This window comes from Podarcis gaigeae (genome assembly GCF_964106915.1).
Source record: "Podarcis gaigeae genome assembly, chromosome: 2".
Taxonomy (NCBI): Eukaryota; Metazoa; Chordata; class Lepidosauria; order Squamata; family Lacertidae; genus Podarcis; species Podarcis gaigeae.
The window spans coordinates 122,572,823-122,594,370 of NC_139679.1; the positions used below are offsets into that span (position 1 = coordinate 122,572,823).

The following is a 21,548-nucleotide window of genomic DNA, read 5'->3' on the forward strand; positions in this document are numbered from 1 at the left end:
ACAATCCGAGAGCAAGGAGAAGAGTCAGTGGAAGCAGAGTGGAAGAAATTTAAAGTTTATCTTCAGAAATATTGTAAAATTAAGGAATGTTAGAAAGATGTTGGGGGGGAAATTATGTGGTTCTTGAAGAAAAGATATAAAGAATCAAGTAAAAATGAATTGGTGAAAGAAGAGAATGCAATATTATAGTATATTAAGATAAATTATTAAGTTAAAAACAAAGTTGGAAAGGATTTGCTGGAATATTTAATTCAATTAGAATACAAAAATGGGAGGTGTGAGGAGGTCAAGGAAGTAAGTGAATGAAAATAATGTGATGTAAAGGTTTGATTTGTTTTTTTTCCTTTTTCTGTATTTTCTTTTTTTGATGATGTTTGCTTTTTTTATGTATTGTCTTTTTTTCCCCTTTTTCGATTGTTATCTATATCTTCTTATTTTTTTGTAACCTTTAAAAAATCTTTATAAAAAAAAATCAGTGGTGCTGTGAGCTTCTTTCGCTTCTTTCATTTAAATCAACGAAAACACACAGAAACATGGAATGTACGTCCTCAAAAACCTGAGCTGTTGCCTAGAGTGTGTGTTCCTGCCCCCAGCAGTTACTTCCTGGCCTTGAGTCCCTTCCTGTTGTCTACGGGGGCCGCTAATGGAATCTCTCTGTTTGGCTTTCTGCTCTGTGACACGAAGGGCACGCCTGGTTGTAGGGGAAGGAGGGGACTCCAGTATACTAGAGACATCGTGTCACTTGGCTACTGTGATATTTCTAACACAACAGACTCCTGTCTCTGTTCAGGGCTGGAGCACCTGCTATCTTGCTCCTGTTGTTCCACTATTTCCCAGCTCCTTCCTTCCTTCTGGGGTGTATCCCATCTAAAACCACCACAAATCTAGGTCCATACTCCCTTCCTCTTCCCCCTCTCAGAAGCCTATTGGAGTGCCGGTCTCCACCACTCTTGCTCATCTCGTCTCTGAAAACAGACCAAAGGATGGCCTAATATGGTCACACTCTTATCTAAGGAAGCATGTTGTGTGGAAAAACAGGGACAGGCCTGAGCATCATGTGCTGCTTCTGAATTCCTTCAAGTTTCTGGCTGGTGCTCTTGAATATGAGAAGGTGCCCTTCCATGGACCTGGGGTCAGATCCTGCAAAACAGTTATTGAAAGAGGGCCAGCATTCATTGCTTTTGTTTAGTAGCAGTTGGGTAATTTGATTGTAGTTGGTAATGATGCATTTCCTTTCTTTCCTCCAGGTGTGTCCCACCTTTTCCTTGTAACTTCTAGATGGATTAAAGCATGATATTTGAGCATTATTATGGGGGTCAGAGTAATACATTCTGTTAAATGTGTGCTGTTGTAGTTCCCTTTCCCTGGAAAGGTGGAATATAATCACGTTTCCTATAAATGCACATGCACAAAAACACATGCATACTCAGAAATAATAAAATTCCTCGCTTATAAACCCCTGGACGAGGAAGCAACACCTTGAAGCAACATTCCAACATATTGTTAGTTACAAGCAGGCCCACTAATTCAGATTAACACCATCCGCTTCTGTCTGTCTATCTGTATAGAATAAGTAAAAATGCTATATTCTTAATCATATTGGATTATCTTTTTTAAAAAAGGAAGGGGGAGATTGAGTTCTCCTAGGTGTTTTCACTTTGAAAATCTTAACGCACCTCTAGTCATGCAAGGTACAGATAGGTAGCCATGTTGGTCTGCCATAGTCAAAACAAAAAATTCCTTCCAGTAGCACCTTAAAGACCAACTAAGTTGGTTCTAGGTATGAGCTTTCATGTGCATGCACACTTCTTCAGATACACTGAAACAGAAGTCACCAGACCCTTCTATATAGTGAGAAGGTGGGGAGGGGTATTACTCAGAAGGGTGGTGGGAATGGGTGATTGGCAGATAGCTGTGATGAGCCTGTTGACGACTCTTAACGACTGCAATGGGTCTTACAGGAAAAAGCAAGGGGTGAGAAGGTGAAAAATGGCTTTGTCATGTATAATGAGATAAGAATCCAATGTCTTTGTTCAGACCAGGTCTCTCCATGGTTTTAAGTTTGGTAATAAGTTGCAGTTCAGCAGCATGACATTCTATACAAGATCTCAAAGTAGCTGTTCTATTACAAAGGAATTTCAGAAATAGACTGGAAAGAGAAACTGCCTTTTAAAAAAATACAGTGGTACCTCAGGTTACAGACGCTTCAGGTTACAGACATTGCTAACTCAGAAATAGTACCTCAGGTTAAGAACTTAGCTTCAGGATGAGAACAGAAATTGTGTGGTGGCAGCAGCGGGAGGCCCCATTAGCTAAAGTGGTACCTCAGGTTAAGAACAGTTTCAGGTTAAGAACGGATCTCCAGAACAAATTAAGTTCTTAACCCGAGGTACCACTGTAGTTGTTTATTCAATCTTGAATATTTAGATGCAGGATGATAAAAAGTACAAAAATGCAGATACTATAGACGTTAATAGTTTAAGGAATAAATTCACAATAAACAATCCCTGTGTACCTGTGTGTGAATATGGGGAGAGAGAAAGGAGGGGAGGAAAGTGTATCTGAAGGAATGGCTTGTGGTCTCAAGGAATCTGCTGATATGACATTCACCATTTACTCAGAAGCCGTATGTGGTTCAAGTGGATTAACAAGGTCTCTGGATTTATACCAGAATTGGAATTAACCCCAGCCAGTTATCTGGACCAATGGAAGATTCTGAGTCATCTTTCAGGGAAGGCCCATATACAGTGGCACCTCGGGTTACAGACGCTTCAGGTTACAGACTCCGCTAACCAGTGGCGTAGCGTGGGTTGTCAGCACCCAGGGCAAGGTAAGTAATTTGCACCCCCTAATCCGTGGATTTGCGCCCCCTAACCCCCAGGTGTTGCACCCGGTGCGGCCGGCCCCCCCTGCACCCCCCACGCTACGCCACTGCCGCTAACCCAGAAATAGTACCTCGGGTTAAGAACTTTGTTTCAGGATGAGAACAGAAATCGTGTTGCAGCAGCAGCGGGAGGCCCCATTAGCTAAAGTGGAGCTTCAGGTTAAGAACAGTTTCAGGTTAAGGTTAAGAACGGATGTCTGGAATGCATTAAGTACTTAACCTGAGGTACCACTGTAGAAGAAATTGCGATTATTGAGCCTGGAATTTGCCAGAGCCTGGAGTTCAGTTGCCAAGTCACCTCTGTCCCGAAGGGGGCATAGCTGGCAAACCTGCAGAGGTGAGAAAAGCCGTGGGGGGCAACCGGTGGGAGTGGAGAGGAGCCCCTCCCAAGTTTTGGAGGGAAGATCTTGAGAGGCCAGGGGCTGAGCTGGATTGGAAAGCAGTAAATAAAATGGAAACATTTCTTTTAAATAAAAGCATACATGTGATAGAAACTCTGCAAGAGCTGAGCTATTGTTTTGAATAGAACAGAAATGCAATTTAAGAACCTATATATAATCTGAAAACAAGATTAGGCGAGAAAATAATTATAATCAGCCCAACAGTTACCAATAAAGTGCATGTATTACTCAGCCATAAATAAAACTTTCACAAATCCAACTTGGTTAGGAAGCACGCTAAATTGACAGCCTTTATAGCATATTTAACCTGAAGACTGGGGAAAGTCATTCTACACTCCAAGCTGGGATCCAAGGAATCGCTTCTGTCAACCGGAGGGAAAGTTCTGTTGAACAAATGAAATGGTTGGAGAGGAGATGGAGGAAATTGTTGGAAGGATGATGATGGGAGAGAAATGCAAGATGGGGCTGCGACAGATTGCAATGGATTGCTTGGAAGTCGGTTCAGCAACACATTGGGGGGTGGGAGGAATCACCCCCCAACCGCCCTGTATTTCGCCAGAGGAAAGGTAGCAACCCTACTTTATGGGGTACAAAGAAGCAGAATCCGCAATGTCCCCAGCACCTTACAGTTTGGGGTGGGGGGGGGTGAAGGGGGACACTGGCTCTTCAAGGGTTAAAGGCAGCGATTACATTGCTAGAGAGGACTTCCTGGGGGAGAGGGGAAGCGTCACTTCCTCCTACGTTTGTTACATTTGAGCAGCTGCGAGGGATGACAGTGCCTTCTGCAAGGTAGGAAAAGAGGGATATATATATATATATATTTGGGGGGAGGGGGCTCCTGTGCCAGAGCAGCTCCTTTGCAGGAGAGAAGCCCTCCGGGAGAGGAGCATGCATGGGGTTGCACCCCACATTTGAGCCCCGAAAGAGCTGCGGGGAGAGCAAAGGACCTCGAGGGCTGCAGGGCCGCCCCAGGAGGAGAGCAAGGCAAGAAGGCGAGGCGGGGGGGGAGGGAGTTGTAGGGTGGGGTAGGAACCCCCCCCCAAAGGAAAGGGGCGGGATGGCTCTGGGAAGAGGAGGAGGGAGGCATGGATGTTTTGGAAAGAAAGGAGTCGAGTAGAGAGGGCAGGATTAGACCAAAGGGGGGGGGTCTTGGATCGGGGGCTTTCTGCTGAGGAGATGCTCCGCCCTTGAGCTACAGCCCCTTCCCTTAAAGTGGGGCTGGGGGGGGGGAGGAAGTGGGGGGGGGTCAGCCCTGTCACAGCTCCAGGCTGGCAGAGAGGAAAGGAAGCCAAAAAAGGAATGTTTTTAATGATGGTGGGTAGAAGATCTTCTTTCAGGCGTGACTCCACTTTCCTCACATGGTGGGGTTCAGGAGTGGGGACTCTCCTCTTTTATCATGGAGGCTGTAAGTGGGAGCTGCAAACCTAGGCAGGCTTATCTTTCACCAGGAAAATACGATGGGTGGGAAAATACCTGCAGGCCCTCTGAGGCTGCCTTTGTTTCTATCTCCAGTGTGGTGTAGTGGTTAAGAGCGGTAGACTTGTAATCTGGGGAACCGGGTTCGCGTCTCCGCTCCTCCACATGCAGCTGCTGGGTGACCTTGGGCTAGTCACACTTCTCTGAAGTCTCTCAGCCCCACTCACCTCACAGAGTGTTTGTTGTGGGGGAGGAAGGGAAAGGAGAATGTTAGCCGCTTTGAGATTCCTTTGGGTAGTGATAAAGCGGGATATCAAATCCAAACTCCTCTTCTTCTTCTTCTCCCTCCCTTCCTCCCTCGAACCTGCAGTTTCTGAGATTTACAATCCAAGAGAGGATGGAAGGAGGAAGATGGACGGTTGACATGGTCCGGCTGTCTCCTGCATCCCTCCCCACAACCTTTGAATGTTCCCTCCCAGGACCCTCAGAGACATCTGGTGAGTTGCAGGGAATGGAAAGGGGGACGTGGAGGGATGCTGGGACTGAGGAAGCTCCCCTTGCAAGAAAACGAGGAAGGCTGCAGGGCCAGAGCTCCTGGCTGGCAGAGATTAAAGATAGGCAGGAAAGGAATGTTTTTAATGGTGGTGTGAAGAAGATCTTCTTTTAGGCATGACTCCTTTTTTCTCTGGTGGGGGTCAGGAGGAAGACACCCCACTTTTAGCATGGAAACTGCGAGTGGGAGCTCCACACATGGGGAGGCTCCCACAGCCTAGTTGGTAGCCCCACCTTGGACGAAAGATCGCTGCTTTGAAGGGGGTTCGAGTAGATGGCCCTCATGGTCCCTTCCAACTCTACAATTTTATGATTCATCCAGGATTGGTTTGACCCATTGGGGTGAGAATCTGTGTCCGTTTCCACAGCTCACAGCATCTCTCCTGCAAGCTTTCTTTGTAGGAGCTTAGCTGGGATGTTGAATCAGTCCCACCCCCCACTCAATGGAACATATCAAAGGCCCACAATCATCTCACAATTAATAGGCATTCTGGAAATAATATTATAATGTGTTTATTAGCAACAGGAAGAGAGAAAGATGCCACCGGGGAGAGTTTGACATAATAAAAAACCCTTCCTTTGCTTTGTCCCCCTGAAGATGTTGGCAAATTAGAACTAAAGAACAATGTTAGGAATTTGGCCTTGGGGTGGCCTTCAGCTCTGGTCCATTTCTGGCCTGCTGATGTATAAAGGCAGCTCGCTGTGACTTGCCCTGCTCTCAGGCTTGGTTTGCAAAAGAGCCACGAACTCATGACTGTCTCAGCTGCCACCAAAAAGGCTTTGTTGGGTGAGGGAAACATCGCTGGTCAGTATGGGCCAGTGCCGTCTGTCTGATAATGGCAAAGGCGCTCTTGCTCCTCAAGCATACTAATAAGAGCATAATAAACGTAAAACAGCAGCGCAAAGGGGAACACCTTGATGGGGGCCTGGAGGCTGGCTGGCAGCTGCCGCCATTGGGGGATGAGGGACTGAAAAGACTCCTTCTCAGCAAGGCACACAGTTGCATTTTGCAGCAACCAGCCGCGAGGGGCTTCCAAGCCTTGCTGGGATTGTAGTGGGGATTACACTCTTAATTTGGATCCTCTCTTAGTTTCTGCAGGCGGTGGACAGGACATTCATTGTTCCCTGGTCTCATCAGAAGCAACCGGGCACGATAAAGGCATTCTTACACAGCCTGATGACAGCCAGCGAATCCCAGTCCAGGAGAAAGACCGCCAGTGCCCATCGTGTGGCAAAGCGTTCAGAAGCAAATCTGCCCTCAACTCACATTGCAGAATCCACACGGAGGAGAAAGCACACAAATGCTTGGAGTGTGCAAAGAGCTTCCGTAAGCATTCACAACTTACTGAACACGAGCGAATCCACACAGGAGAAAAACCGTTCATATGCTCGGAGTGTGGAAAGGGCTTTCATCGTAGCAGCTCCTGCAGTAGACATTATGAAATTCACAGGCCGGGGAAACCCTATAAATGCTTGGAATGTGGAAAAGGCTTCTTTCGCCGCTCACAGCTTATAGTACATCAAAACATTCACACAGGGAAGAAACCATATGAATGTCTAGAGTGTGGAAAGGCCTTCACTAGCAGCTCAGGCCTTGTATATCATCAAAAAATTCACACAGGGGAGAAACCGTATACCTGTTTTGACTGTGGAAAGACCTTCTGTCAAAGCTCAAGCCTTGCAATGCATCAAAAAATCCACACAGGGGAGAAGCCATATAAATGTATGGAGTGCGGAATGAGCTTTGCTCACGGCTCAAGTCTTACATCGCATCAAAGAATTCACACTGGGGAGAAATCTTATAAATGTTCGGAGTGCGGAAGAAGCTTTGCTCACAGTGTTAGCCTTACTACACATAAGAGAACCCACACAGGGGAGAAACCATATAAATGCTTGGAATGTGGAAAATGCTTCAGCCAGAGTTCACACCTTAGTTCACATAAGAGAACTCACACTGGTGAGAAGCCGTATAAATGCTTTGAGTGTGGGAAGAGCTTCAGTCAGAGTTCACACCTTACTGTGCATGAGCGAATCCATACAGGGGAAAAACCATATAAATGTGTGACATGTGGAAAGAGCTTTAGTAACTGCACATACCTTGTTTGCCATCGCAGAATCCATACAGGAGAGAAGCCCTATAAGTGCTTTGAGTGTGGAAAGAGCTTCAGCCAGGGTACAAGCCTTACATTACATCAAAAAACTCACAAAGGTTCCGTAAGCATTCACAACTTACTGAACACGAGCGAATCCACACAGGAGAAAAACCGTTCATATGCTCGGAGTGTGGAAAGGGCTTTCATCGTAGCAGCTCCTGCAGTAGACATTATGAAATTCACAGGCCGGGGAAACCCTATAAATGCTTGGAATGTGGGAAAGGCTTCTTTCGCCGCTCACAGCTTATAGTACATCAAAACATTCACACAGGGAAGAAACCATATGAATGTCTAGAGTGTGGAAAGGCCTTCACTAGCAGCTCAGGCCTTGTATATCATCAAAAAATTCACACAGGGGAGAAACCGTATACCTGTTTTGACTGTGGAAAGACCTTCTGTCAAAGCTCAAGCCTTGCAATGCATCAAAAAATCCACACAGGGGAGAAGCCATATAAATGTATGGAGTGCGGAATGAGCTTTGCTCACGGCTCAAGTCTTACATCGCATCAAAGAATTCACACTGGGGAGAAATCTTATAAATGTTCGGAGTGCGGAAGAAGCTTTGCTCACAGTGTTAGCCTTACTACACATAAGAGAACCCACACAGGGGAGAAACCATATAAATGCTTGGAATGTGGAAAGTGCTTCAGCCAGAGTTCACACCTTAGTTCACATAAGAGAACTCACACTGGTGAGAAGCCGTATAAATGCTTTGAGTGTGGGAAGAGCTTCAGTCAGAGTTCACACCTTACTGTGCATGAGCGAATCCATACAGGGGAAAAACCATATAAATGTGTGACATGTGGAAAGAGCTTTAGTAACTGCACATACCTTGTTTGCCATCGCAGAATCCATACAGGAGAGAAGCCCTATAAGTGCTTTGAGTGTGGAAAGAGCTTCAGCCAGGGTACAAGCCTTACATTACATCAAAAAACTCACAAAGGTGAAAAACCGTATGCATGTTTTGAGTGTGGAAAGAGCTTCACTCAAAGCTCAAGCCTTGAATCTCATCAAAGAATTCACACAGGGGTGAAACCATATACCTGTTTTGAGTGTGGAAAGAACTTCAGTCACAGCACAAGCCTTAGATCTCATCAAAGAATTCACACAGGGGAGAAACCATATAAATGTTTGGAGTGTGGAAAGAGATTTGCACATGGATCTATGCTTACTTCTCATAAAATAACTCACATGGGATAAACCATATTATGCTAGGAATGTGGGAAAAGATTTGGTCAGATTTCACAACTCATTTTGCATAAGCGAATCAAGAGGAAAAATATTTAGGTGCTTGTAATGCGGAAAGCATTTTAATTAGTTTTGATATTTGTGGATGCGGAGAAAGCCTTTGACAACATTTCTTGGAGCTTTATGAAGAAAAATTTACAGGGAATGGGGGTAGGCCAAGGATTTGAAAACAGTATAGGTGCAATTTACTCAGAACAAAAAGCTAAATTAATTGTGAATAATGTAGTTACAGAAGAGTTTAAAGGAACACGACAGGGCTGCCCAATCTCCCCATTGCTTTTTATCTCGGTCCTGGAGGTTCTGCTCAATATAATTAGAAAGGACCAATTGGTTAAAGGTATACAGGTCGGAGCTAAACAGTATAAATTGAAAGCATTCGCTGATGACTTAGTCTTGACATTACAGGAGCCAGAATCCAGTACTAAAAGAGTATTGCAGTTAATTCAAGAATTTGGTCGGGTTGCGGGATTTAAGCTGAATAAGATGAAAACTAAGGTGTTAGAGAAAAATCTAACAGAGATTGAGAAAGAGAGGTTTCAGAAGGAGACTGGATTAACATTAGTTAAGAAAGTGAAATATATGGGGGTTAATATGACTGCTAAGAATGTGAATTTATTTAAAGATAACTATGAAAAATGTTGGATGGAAGTGAAAAAGGATCTAGAGATATGGTCAAATTTGAAGTTATCATTGCTAGGCCGTATTGCTGTGATAAAGATGAATGTATTGCCAAAGATGTTGTATTTGTTTCAAACGTTGCAAATTTTGGACAAGATGGGCTGTTTCAAGAAGTGGCAGAGAGATATTTCTAGATTTGTCTGGCAGGGCAAGAAGCCCCGAATAAAATTTAAGATATTAACTGACGCTAAAGAAAGAGGGGGGTTTGCCCTGCCAGACTTGAAGCTTTATTATGAATCAGCCGCTTTTTGCTGGCTGAGAGAATGGCTGCTTCTTGAAAACACAGACATTTTGGATTAAGAGGGTTTTATTAATGTATTTGGGTGGCATGCATATCTGTGGTATGACAAGGTCAAAGCACATAAAGCGTTTAAAAACCATATTGTTAAGAAAGCACTGTTCAGTATTTGGATAAGATATAAGGATTTGCTTGAAAATAAAACTCCAAGGTGGTTGTCACCAATGGAAGCAAAGGCTCAGAAAAAACTTAATATGGAGACAAATTGGCCGAAATATTGGGAAATTTTTGAACAAGAAGGAAACAGATTAAAATTGCAGAGCTTTGACAAACTAAAAAACAAAGTACGAGACTGGCTTCATTATTATCAAATAAGGAAGGCTTATAATTTGGATAAGAAAATTGGTTTTCAGGTGGAAAAATCAAAATTGGAAACAGAATTGTTAGACCCTAAAACTAAGAATTTGTCAAGAATGTATAACTTGCTGTTGAAATGGAATACATTGGATGAAACGGTTAAATCTGCAATGATTAAATGGGCACAAGATGTTGGACATAACATTATGATGGCTGACTGGGAACAGTTATGGACCACAGGTATGAAGTTTACGGCATGTAATGCCTTAAGAGAGAATATAATGAAAATGATTTACAGGTGATACATGACACCAGTCAAGCTTGCAAAAATTTACCACTTGCCCGATAATAAATGTTGGAAATGTAAAGAGAGTGAAGGTACATTCTTTCACCTTTGGTGGACATGCCCAAAGATTAAGACCTTTTGGAAGATGATCTATAATGAAATGAAAAAGGTATTTAAATATACCTTCCAGAAGAAACCAGAGGCCTTTCTCCTGGACATGGTCAGCCAATTGGTGCGAAAGGAGGATAGAACTTTTTTTATGTATGCCACAACAGCAGCAAGAATGCTCATCGCAAAGGGGGAAATATTAAAGGAAATAGAACAATTTGGTGAAGTGGCAGGATTTAAATTAAATAAGACAAAAACGAAAATGATAGGAAAAAACGTGGACCCAAAGATAATTGAAACAATCCAACAACAATCGCAGATAGAGATGGTCAAAAAAGTCAAATATCTCGGCATCTGGTTAACACCCAAAAATATAGATTTATTCAAAAATAACTACGAGCCGATGTGGAGGGAAATAAAGAAAGATTTAGAGAAATGGGGAGGGCTAAAATTGTCATTCTGGGGAAGGATTAATGTAATCAAGATGAATGTTTTTTCAAGGTTGATGTTTCTATTCCAGACCATCCCTATAATTAAAGGGAGTCGAATCTTTAAGGAATGGCAAAGGATAGTCTCAAGATTCATATGGCAGGGCAAAAAACCCAGAATTCAGTTCAAATTACTGACAGATGTAAAGGAAAGAGGGGGCTTTGCCCTGCCGGATCTGAAACTGTACTATGAGGCATCATGCCTATGTTGGATAAAAGAATGGGTAAAATTGGTGAATACGGAGCTGCTCGACTTAGAGGGCTTCGATAATAGATTCGGCTGGCACGCGTATTTATGGAAGAACAAAAGGAAAGTGCACAAGGGGTTTGCAAATCACATTTTTAGAGGGCCGCTAATCGAAGTCTGGGAAAGGTATCAAAATCTGTTAGAGCCGAAAACACCACATTGGCTTTCACCTCTCGAAGTAATGAGTATAAAAACCATTAATATGAGAAGCAATTGGGCAACTTATGATCAGCTACTAACTAAGCTTGAAGGGAAATGGAAGCTAAAACCGTATGAGCAAATAAAGGAACATGTTTACGATTGGCTACATCACTATCAGGTGAATCAGATGCTTAGTAAAGATATCAAAGAAAGAGGTTATGCTGATAAAGACTCAAAATTCCAGACAGAAATAATAAATAATAAAGTGAAAATTATATCTAAGATATACAGGATGTTGTTGGACTGGAATTTAGGTGATGAGGAAGTCAAATCGGTGATGACCCACTGGTCAAGGGATATAGGTCATAGTATACAGTTTGAGGATTGGGAGAAACTTTGGAAGGAGGGGGTAAAATTTACGGCGTGTACTTCGATAAGGGAAAATGTCATGAAGATGTTTTATAGGTGGTACTTGACACCCATGAAATTATCAAAAATGTATAAGGTGGATAATAAGTGCTGGAGATGTAAAGACATAGAGGGCTCCTTCTACCATATGTGGTGGGAGTGCAGAAGGGTGAAACAATTTTGGGAGAAAGTACACACTGAATTGAAGAAGATATTAAAGTACACGTTCATAAAGAAACCAGAAATCTTCCTTCTAGGGATATTAGGACAAGAGATAAAAAAGGAAGATCGCAGATTGGTATACTATGCGGTTACGGCAGCAAGGGTAGTATTAGCCCAGAAGTGGAAACTACGGGAAACTCCAACGGTGGAGGAGTGGAGATCTAAGTTGTCGGATTATGCAGAGTTGGATAGATTAACAAGACAAGTAAGATACATAAGAGACCAAGTGTTCACCAAAGATTGGGAAAAGTATGTAGATTATCTGGAATGTATTAGTGAAGGACAAATAACGCTAAAGGGATTTAGAGACGCACTGTGAAAGACTAAGAGTTATTGTACAAAGCAAACAGGAATTAGGAATCGGCATAATGACAATATAAGTAATGAAACGTGTAACCTTATTTATTGCTTCGAATGATTTACGGACAGGCTGAAGGAAGTCCCGCAAGAGATGACTATGTTATATGGATGATATGGAAATGATAATTGTTGTTTATTATTTTTATTTTTTTTTTCTGTGTATTTTTTATTTTTTTGTATTTGTGTGTTACCTTGTATTCTTTTTGGAAATAACCAATAAAAAAGAATGATAAAAAAATAAATAAAAATGCTCATCGCAAAGTATTGGAAAACACAAGATCTACCCACCCGGGAAGAATGGCAGATGAAGGTGATGGAGTTTATGGAACTGGCTGAGATGACTGGCACAATCCGAGAGCAAGGAGAAGAGTCAGTGGAAGCAGAGTGGAAGAAATTTAAAGTTTATCTTCAGAAATATTGTAAAATTAAGGAATGTTAGAAAGATGTTGGGGGGGGAAATTATGTGGTTCTTGAAGAAAAGATATAAAGAATCAAGTAAAAATGAATTGGTGAAAGAAGAGAATGCAATATTATAGTATATTAAGATAAATTATTAAGTTAAAAACAAAGTTGGAAAGGATTTGCTGGAATATTTAATTCAATTAGAATACAAAAATGGGAGGTGTGAGGAGGTCAAGGAAGTAAGTGAATGAAAATAATGTGATGTAAAGGTTTGATTTGTTTTTTTTCCTTTTTCTGTATTTTCTTTTTTTGATGATGTTTGCTTTTTTTATGTATTGTCTTTTTTTCCCCTTTTTCGATTGTTATCTATATCTTCTTATTTTTTTGTAACCTTTAAAAAATCTTTATAAAAAAAAATCAGTGGTGCTGTGAGCTTCTTTCGCTTCTTTCATTTAAATCAACGAAAACACACAGAAACATGGAATGTACGTCCTCAAAAACCTGAGCTGTTGCCTAGAGTGTGTGTTCCTGCCCCCAGCAGTTACTTCCTGGCCTTGAGTCCCTTCCTGTTGTCTACGGGGGCCGCTAATGGAATCTCTCTGTTTGGCTTTCTGCTCTGTGACACGAAGGGCACGCCTGGTTGTAGGGGAAGGAGGGGACTCCAGTATACTAGAGACATCGTGTCACTTGGCTACTGTGATATTTCTAACACAACAGACTCCTGTCTCTGTTCAGGGCTGGAGCACCTGCTATCTTGCTCCTGTTGTTCCACTATTTCCCAGCTCCTTCCTTCCTTCTGGGGTGTATCCCATCTAAAACCACCACAAATCTAGGTCCATACTCCCTTCCTCTTCCCCCTCTCAGAAGCCTATTGGAGTGCCGGTCTCCACCACTCTTGCTCATCTCGTCTCTGAAAACAGACCAAAGGATGGCCTAATATGGTCACACTCTTATCTAAGGAAGCATGTTGTGTGGAAAAACAGGGACAGGCCTGAGCATCATGTGCTGCTTCTGAATTCCTTCAAGTTTCTGGCTGGTGCTCTTGAATATGAGAAGGTGCCCTTCCATGGACCTGGGGTCAGATCCTGCAAAACAGTTATTGAAAGAGGGCCAGTATTCATTGCTTTTGTTTAGTAGCAGTTGGGTAATTTGATTGTAGTTGGTAATGATGCATTTCCTTTCTTTCCTCCAGGTGTGTCCCACCTTTTCCTTGTAACTTCTAGATGGATTAAAGCATGATATTTGAGCATTATTATGGGGGTCAGAGTAATACATTCTGTTAAATGTGTGCTGTTGTAGTTCCCTTTCCCTGGAAAGGTGGAATATAATCACGTTTCCTATAAATGCACATGCACAAAAACACATGCATACTCAGAAATAATAAAATTCCTCGCTTATAAACCCCTGGACGAGGAAGCAACACCTTGAAGCAACATTCCAACATATTGTTAGTTACAAGCAGGCCCACTAATTCAGATTAACACCATCCGCTTCTGTCTGTCTATCTGTATAGAATAAGTAAAAATGCTATATTCTTAATCATATTGGATTATCTTTTTTAAAAAAGGAAGGGGGAGATTGAGTTCTCCTAGGTGTTTTCACTTTGAAAATCTTAACGCACCTCTAGTCATGCAAGGTACAGATAGGTAGCCATGTTGGTCTGCCATAGTCAAAACAAAAAATTCCTTCCAGTAGCACCTTAAAGACCAACTAAGTTGGTTCTAGGTATGAGCTTTCATGTGCATGCACACTTCTTCAGATACACTGAAACAGAAGTCACCAGACCCTTCTATATAGTGAGAAGGTGGGGAGGGGTATTACTCAGAAGGGTGGTGGGAATGGGTGATTGGCAGATAGCTGTGATGAGCCTGTTGACGACTCTTAACGACTGCAATGGGTCTTACAGGAAAAAGCAAGGGGTGAGAAGGTGAAAAATGGCTTTGTCATGTATAATGAGATAAGAATCCAATGTCTTTGTTCAGACCAGGTCTCTCCATGGTTTTAAGTTTGGTAATAAGTTGCAGTTCAGCAGCATGACATTCTATACAAGATCTCAAAGTAGCTGTTCTATTACAAAGGAATTTCAGAAATAGACTGGAAAGAGAAACTGCCTTTTAAAAAAATACAGTGGTACCTCAGGTTACAGACGCTTCAGGTTACAGACATTGCTAACTCAGAAATAGTACCTCAGGTTAAGAACTTAGCTTCAGGATGAGAACAGAAATTGTGTGGTGGCAGCAGCGGGAGGCCCCATTAGCTAAAGTGGTACCTCAGGTTAAGAACAGTTTCAGGTTAAGAACGGATCTCCAGAACAAATTAAGTTCTTAACCCGAGGTACCACTGTAGTTGTTTATTCAATCTTGAATATTTAGATGCAGGATGATAAAAAGTACAAAAATGCAGATACTATAGACGTTAATAGTTTAAGGAATAAATTCACAATAAACAATCCCTGTGTACCTGTGTGTGAATATGGGGAGAGAGAAAGGAGGGGAGGAAAGTGTATCTGAAGGAATGGCTTGTGGTCTCAAGGAATCTGCTGATATGACATTCACCATTTACTCAGAAGCCGTATGTGGTTCAAGTGGATTAACAAGGTCTCTGGATTTATACCAGAATTGGAATTAACCCCAGCCAGTTATCTGGACCAATGGAAGATTCTGAGTCATCTTTCAGGGAAGGCCCATATACAGTGGCACCTCGGGTTACAGACGCTTCAGGTTACAGACTCCGCTAACCAGTGGCGTAGCGTGGGTTGTCAGCACCCAGGGCAAGGTAAGTAATTTGCACCCCCTAATCCGTGGATTTGCGCCCCCTAACCCCCAGGTGTTGCACCCGGTGCGGCCGGCCCCCCCTGCACCCCCCACGCTACGCCACTGCCGCTAACCCAGAAATAGTACCTCGGGTTAAGAACTTTGTTTCAGGATGAGAACAGAAATCGTGTTGCAGCAGCAGCGGGAGGCCCCATTAGCTAAAGTGGAGCTTCAGGTTAAGAACAGTTTCAGGTTAAGGTTAAGAACGGATGTCTGGAATGCATTAAGTACTTAACCTGAGGTACCACTGTAGAAGAAATTGCGATTATTGAGCCTGGAATTTGCCAGAGCCTGGAGTTCAGTTGCCAAGTCACCTCTGTCCCGAAGGGGGCATAGCTGGCAAACCTGCAGAGGTGAGAAAAGCCGTGGGGGGCAACCGGTGGGAGTGGAGAGGAGCCCCTCCCAAGTTTTGGAGGGAAGATCTTGAGAGGCCAGGGGCTGAGCTGGATTGGAAAGCAGTAAATAAAATGGAAACATTTCTTTTAAATAAAAGCATACATGTGATAGAAACTCTGCAAGAGCTGAGCTATTGTTTTGAATAGAACAGAAATGCAATTTAAGAACCTATATATAATCTGAAAACAAGATTAGGCGAGAAAATAATTATAATCAGCCCAACAGTTACCAATAAAGTGCATGTATTACTCAGCCATAAATAAAACTTTCACAAATCCAACTTGGTTAGGAAGCACGCTAAATTGACAGCCTTTATAGCATATTTAACCTGAAGACTGGGGAAAGTCATTCTACACTCCAAGCTGGGATCCAAGGAATCGCTTCTGTCAACCGGAGGGAAAGTTCTGTTGAACAAATGAAATGGTTGGAGAGGAGATGGAGGAAATTGTTGGAAGGATGATGATGGGAGAGAAATGCAAGATGGGGCTGCGACAGATTGCAATGGATTGCTTGGAAGTCGGTTCAGCAACACATTGGGGGGTGGGAGGAATCACCCCCCAACCGCCCTGTATTTCGCCAGAGGAAAGGTAGCAACCCTACTTTATGGGGTACAAAGAAGCAGAATCCGCAATGTCCCCAGCACCTTACAGTTTGGGGTGGGGGGGGGGTGAAGGGGGACACTGGCTCTTCAAGGGTTAAAGGCAGCGATTACATTGCTAGAGAGGACTTCCTGGGGGAGAGGGGAAGCGTCACTTCCTCCTACGTTTGTTACATTTGAGCAGCTGCGAGGGATGACAGTGCCTTCTGCAAGGTAGGAAAAGAGGGATATATATATATATATATTTGGGGGGAGGGGGCTCCTGTGCCAGAACAGCTCCTTTGCAGGAGAGAAGCCCTCCGGGAGAGGAGCATGCATGGGGTTGCACCCCACATTTGAGCCCCGAAAGAGCTGCGGGGAGAGCAAAGGACCTCGAGGGCTGCAGGGCCGCCCCAGGAGGAGAGCAAGGCAAGAAGGCGAGGCGGGGGGGGAGGGAGTTGTAGGGTGGGGTAGGAACCCCCCCCCCAAAGGAAAGGGGCGGGATGGCTCTGGGAAGAGGAGGAGGGAGGCATGGATGTTTTGGAAAGAAAGGAGTCGAGTAGAGAGGGCAGGATTAGACCAAAGGGGGGGGGTCTTGGATCGGGGGCTTTCTGCTGAGGAGATGCTCCGCCCTTGAGCTACAGCCCCTTCCCTTAAAGTGGGGCTGGGGGGGGGGAGGAAGTGGGGGGGGGGTCAGCCCTGTCACAGCTCCAGGCTGGCAGAGAGGAAAGGAAGCCAAAAAAGGAATGTTTTTAACGATGGTGGGTAGAAGATCTTCTTTCAGGCGTGACTCCACTTTCCTCACATGGTGGGGTTCAGGAGTGGGGACTCTCCTCTTTTATCATGGAGGCTGTAAGTGGGAGCTGCAAACCTAGGCAGGCTTATCTTTCACCAGGAAAATACGATGGGTGGGAAAATACCTGCAGGCCCTCTGAGGCTGCCTTTGTTTCTATCTCCAGTGTGGTGTAGTGGTTAAGAGCGGTAGACTTGTAATCTGGGGAACCGGGTTCGCGTCTCCGCTCCTCCACATGCAGCTGCTGGGTGACCTTGGGCTAGTCACACTTCTCTGAAGTCTCTCAGCCCCACTCACCTCACAGAGTGTTTGTTGTGGGGGAGGAAGGGAAAGGAGAATGTTAGCCGCTTTGAGATTCCTTTGGGTAGTGATAAAGCGGGATATCAAATCCAAACTCCTCTTCTTCTTCTTCTCCCTCCCTTCCTCCCTCGAACCTGCAGTTTCTGAGATTTACAATCCAAGAGAGGATGGAAGGAGGAAGATGGATGGTTGACATGGTCCGGCTGTCTCCTGCATCCCTCCCCACAACCTTTGAATGTTCCCTCCCAGGACCCTCAGAGACATCTGGTGAGTTGCAGGGAATGGAAAGGGGGACGTGGAGGGATGCTGGGACTGAGGAAGCTCCCCTTGCAAGAAAACGAGGAAGGCTGCAGGGCCAGAGCTCCTGGCTGGCAGAGATTAAAGATAGGCAGGAAAGGAATGTTTTTAATGGTGGTGTGAAGAAGATCTTCTTTTAGGCATGACTCCTTTTTTCTCTGGTGGGGGTCAGGAGGAAGACACCCCACTTTTAGCATGGAAACTGCGAGTGGGAGCTCCACACATGGGGAGGCTCCCACAGCCTAGTTGGTAGCCCCACCTTGGACGAAAGATCGCTGCTTTGAAGGGGGTTCGAGTAGATGGCCCTCATGGTCCCTTCCAACTCTACAATTTTATGATTCATCCAGGATTGGTTTGACCCATTGGGGTGAGAATCTGTGTCCGTTTCCACAGCTCACAGCATCTCTCCTGCAAGCTTTCTTTGTAGGAGCTTAGCTGGGATGTTGAATCAGTCCCACCCCCCACTCAATGGAACATATCAAAGGCCCACAATCATCTCACAATTAATAGGCATTCTGGAAATAATATTATAATGTGTTTATTAGCAACAGGAAGAGAGAAAGATGCCACCGGGGAGAGTTTGACATAATAAAAAACCCTTCCTTTGCTTTGTCCCCCTGAAGATGTTGGCAAATTAGAACTAAAGAACAATGTTAGGAATTTGGCCTTGGGGTGGCCTTCAGCTCTGGTCCATTTCTGGCCTGCTGATGTATAAAGGCAGCTCGCTGTGACTTGCCCTGCTCTCAGGCTTGGTTTGCAAAAGAGCCACGAACTCATGACTGTCTCAGCTGCCACCAAAAAGGCTTTGTTGGGTGAGGGAAACATCGCTGGTCAGTATGGGCCAGTGCCGTCTGTCTGATAATGGCAAAGGCGCTCTTGCTCCTCAAGCATACTAATAAGAGCATAATAAACGTAAAACAGCAGCGCAAAGGGGAACACCTTGATGGGGGCCTGGAGGCTGGCTGGCAGCTGCCGCCATTGGGGGATGAGGGACTGAAAAGACTCCTTCTCAGCAAGGCACACAGTTGCATTTTGCAGCAACCAGCCGCGAGGGGCTTCCAAGCCTTGCTGGGATTGTAGTGGGGATTACACTCTTAATTTGGATCCTCTCTTAGTTTCTGCAGGCGGTGGACAGGACATTCATTGTTCCCTGGTCTCATCAGAAGCAACCGGGCACGATAAAGGCATTCTTACACAGCCTGATGACAGCCAGCGAATCCCAGTCCAGGAGAAAGACCGCCAGTGCCCATCGTGTGGCAAAGCGTTCAGAAGCAAATCTGCCCTCAACTCACATTGCAGAATCCACACGGAGGAGAAAGCACACAAATGCTTGGAGTGTGCAAAGAGCTTCCGTAAGCATTCACAACTTACTGAACACGAGCGAATCCACACAGGAGAAAAACCGTTCATATGCTCGGAGTGTGGAAAGGGCTTTCATCGTAGCAGCTCCTGCAGTAGACATTATGAAATTCACAGGCCGGGGAAACCCTATAAATGCTTGGAATGTGGAAAAGGCTTCTTTCGCCGCTCACAGCTTATAGTACATCAAAACATTCACACAGGGAAGAAACCATATGAATGTCTAGAGTGTGGAAAGGCCTTCACTAGCAGCTCAGGCCTTGTATATCATCAAAAAATTCACACAGGGGAGAAACCGTATACCTGTTTTGACTGTGGAAAGACCTTCTGTCAAAGCTCAAGCCTTGCAATGCATCAAAAAATCCACACAGGGGAGAAGCCATATAAATGTATGGAGTGCGGAATGAGCTTTGCTCACGGCTCAAGTCTTACATCGCATCAAAGAATTCACACTGGGGAGAAATCTTATAAATGTTCGGAGTGCGAAAGAAGCTTTGCTCACAGTGTTAGCCTTACTACACATAAGAGAACCCACACAGGGGAGAAACCATATAAATGCTTGGAATGTGGAAAGTGCTTCAGCCAGAGTTCACACCTTAGTTCACATAAGAGAACTCACACTGGTGAGAAGCCGTATAAATGCTTTGAGTGTGGGAAGAGCTTCAGTCAGAGTTCACACCTTACTGTGCATGAGCGAATCCATACAGGGGAAAAACCATATAAATGTGTGACATGTGGAAAGAGCTTTAGTAACTGCACATACCTTGTTTGCCATCGCAGAATCCATACAGGAGAGAAGCCCTATAAGTGCTTTGAGTGTGGAAAGAGCTTCAGCCAGGGTACAAGCCTTACATTACATCAAAAAACTCACAAAGGTTCCGTAAGCATTCACAACTTACTGAACACGAGCGAATCCACACAGGAGAAAAACCGTTCATATGCTCGGAGTGTGGAAAGGGCTTTCATCGTAGCAGCTCCTGCAGTAGACATTATGAAATTCACAGGCCGGGGAAACCCTATAAATGCTTGGAATGTGGAAAAGGCTTCTTTCGCCGCTCACAGCTTATAGTACATCAAAACATTCACACAGGGAAGAAACCATATGAATGTCTAGAGTGTGGAAAGGCCTTCACTAGCAGCTCAGGCCTTGTATATCATCAAAAAATTCACACAGGGGAGAAACCGTATACCTGTTTTGACTGTGGAAAGACCTTCTGTCAAAGCTCAAGCCTTGCAATGCATCAAAAAATCCACACAGGGGAGAAGCCATATAAATGTATGGAGTGCGGAATGAGCTTTGCTCACGGCTCAAGTCTTACATCGCATCAAAGAATTCACACTGGGGAGAAATCTTATAAATGTTCGGAGTGCGGAAGAAGCTTTGCTCACAGTGTTAGCCTTACTACACATAAGAGAACCCACACAGGGGAGAAACCATATAAATGCTTGGAATGTGGAAAGTGCTTCAGCCAGAGTTCACACCTTAGTTCACATAAGAGAACTCACACTGGTGAGAAGCCGTATAAATGCTTTGAGTGTGGGAAGAGCTTCAGTCAGAGTTCACACCTTACTGTGCATGAGCGAATCCATACAGGGGAAAAACCATATAAATGTGTGACATGTGGAAAGAGCTTTAGTAACTGCACATACCTTGTTTGCCATCGCAGAATCCATACAGGAGAGAAGCCCTATAAGTGCTTTGAGTGTGGAAAGAGCTTCAGCCAGGGTACAAGCCTTACATTACATCAAAAAACTCACAAAGGTGAAAAACCGTATGCATGTTTTGAGTGTGGAAAGAGCTTCACTCAAAGCTCAAGCCTTGAATCTCATCAAAGAATTCACACAGGGGTGAAACCATATACCTGTTTTGAGTGTGGAAAGAACTTCAGTCACAGCACAAGCCTTAGATCTCATCAAAGAATTCACACAGGGGAGAAACCATATAAATGTTTGGAGTGTGGAAAGAGATTTGCACATGGATCTATGCTTACTTCTCATAAAATAACTCACATGGGATAAACCATATTATGCTAGGAATGTGGGAAAAGATTTGGTCAGATTTCACAACTCATTTTGCATAAGCGAATCAAGAGGAAAAATATTTAGGTGCTTGTAATGCGGAAAGCATTTTAATTAGTTTTGATATTTGTGGATGCGGAGAAAGCCTTTGACAACATTTCTTGGAGCTTTATGAAGAAAAATTTACAGGGAATGGGGGTAGGCCAAGGATTTGAAAACAGTATAGGTGCAATTTACTCAGAACAAAAAGCTAAATTAATTGTGAATAATGTAGTTACAGAAGAGTTTAAAGGAACACGACAGGGCTGCCCAATCTCCCCATTGCTTTTTATCTCGGTCCTGGAGGTTCTGCTCAATATAATTAGAAAGGACCAATTGGTTAAAGGTATACAGGTCGGAGCTAAA

The 21,548-nt window shown here is 43.9% G+C and overlaps 2 protein-coding genes across 2 annotated transcripts in view; one reads left to right on the forward strand and one right to left on the reverse strand.

Annotated features, from left to right (window-relative positions):
• Window positions 1–21,548, reverse strand: part of LOC310837761 (uncharacterized protein) — a 166,720-nt gene that overhangs the window by 101,083 nt on the left and 44,089 nt on the right. The gene's annotated exons all lie outside the window — the stretch shown is intronic.
• Window positions 4,471–20,193, forward strand: LOC310839544 (uncharacterized protein; the record flags this gene model as incomplete). The annotated part of the gene is made up of 5 exons (XM_083728181.1): window positions 4,471–4,690; window positions 5,072–5,198; window positions 6,344–6,481; window positions 19,001–19,604; window positions 19,905–20,193. Exons 1-5 carry the CDS (start codon window positions 4,682–4,684, stop codon window positions 20,191–20,193), a joined length of 1,167 nt encoding a protein of 388 aa, XP_083584307.1. The 5' UTR covers window positions 4,471–4,681.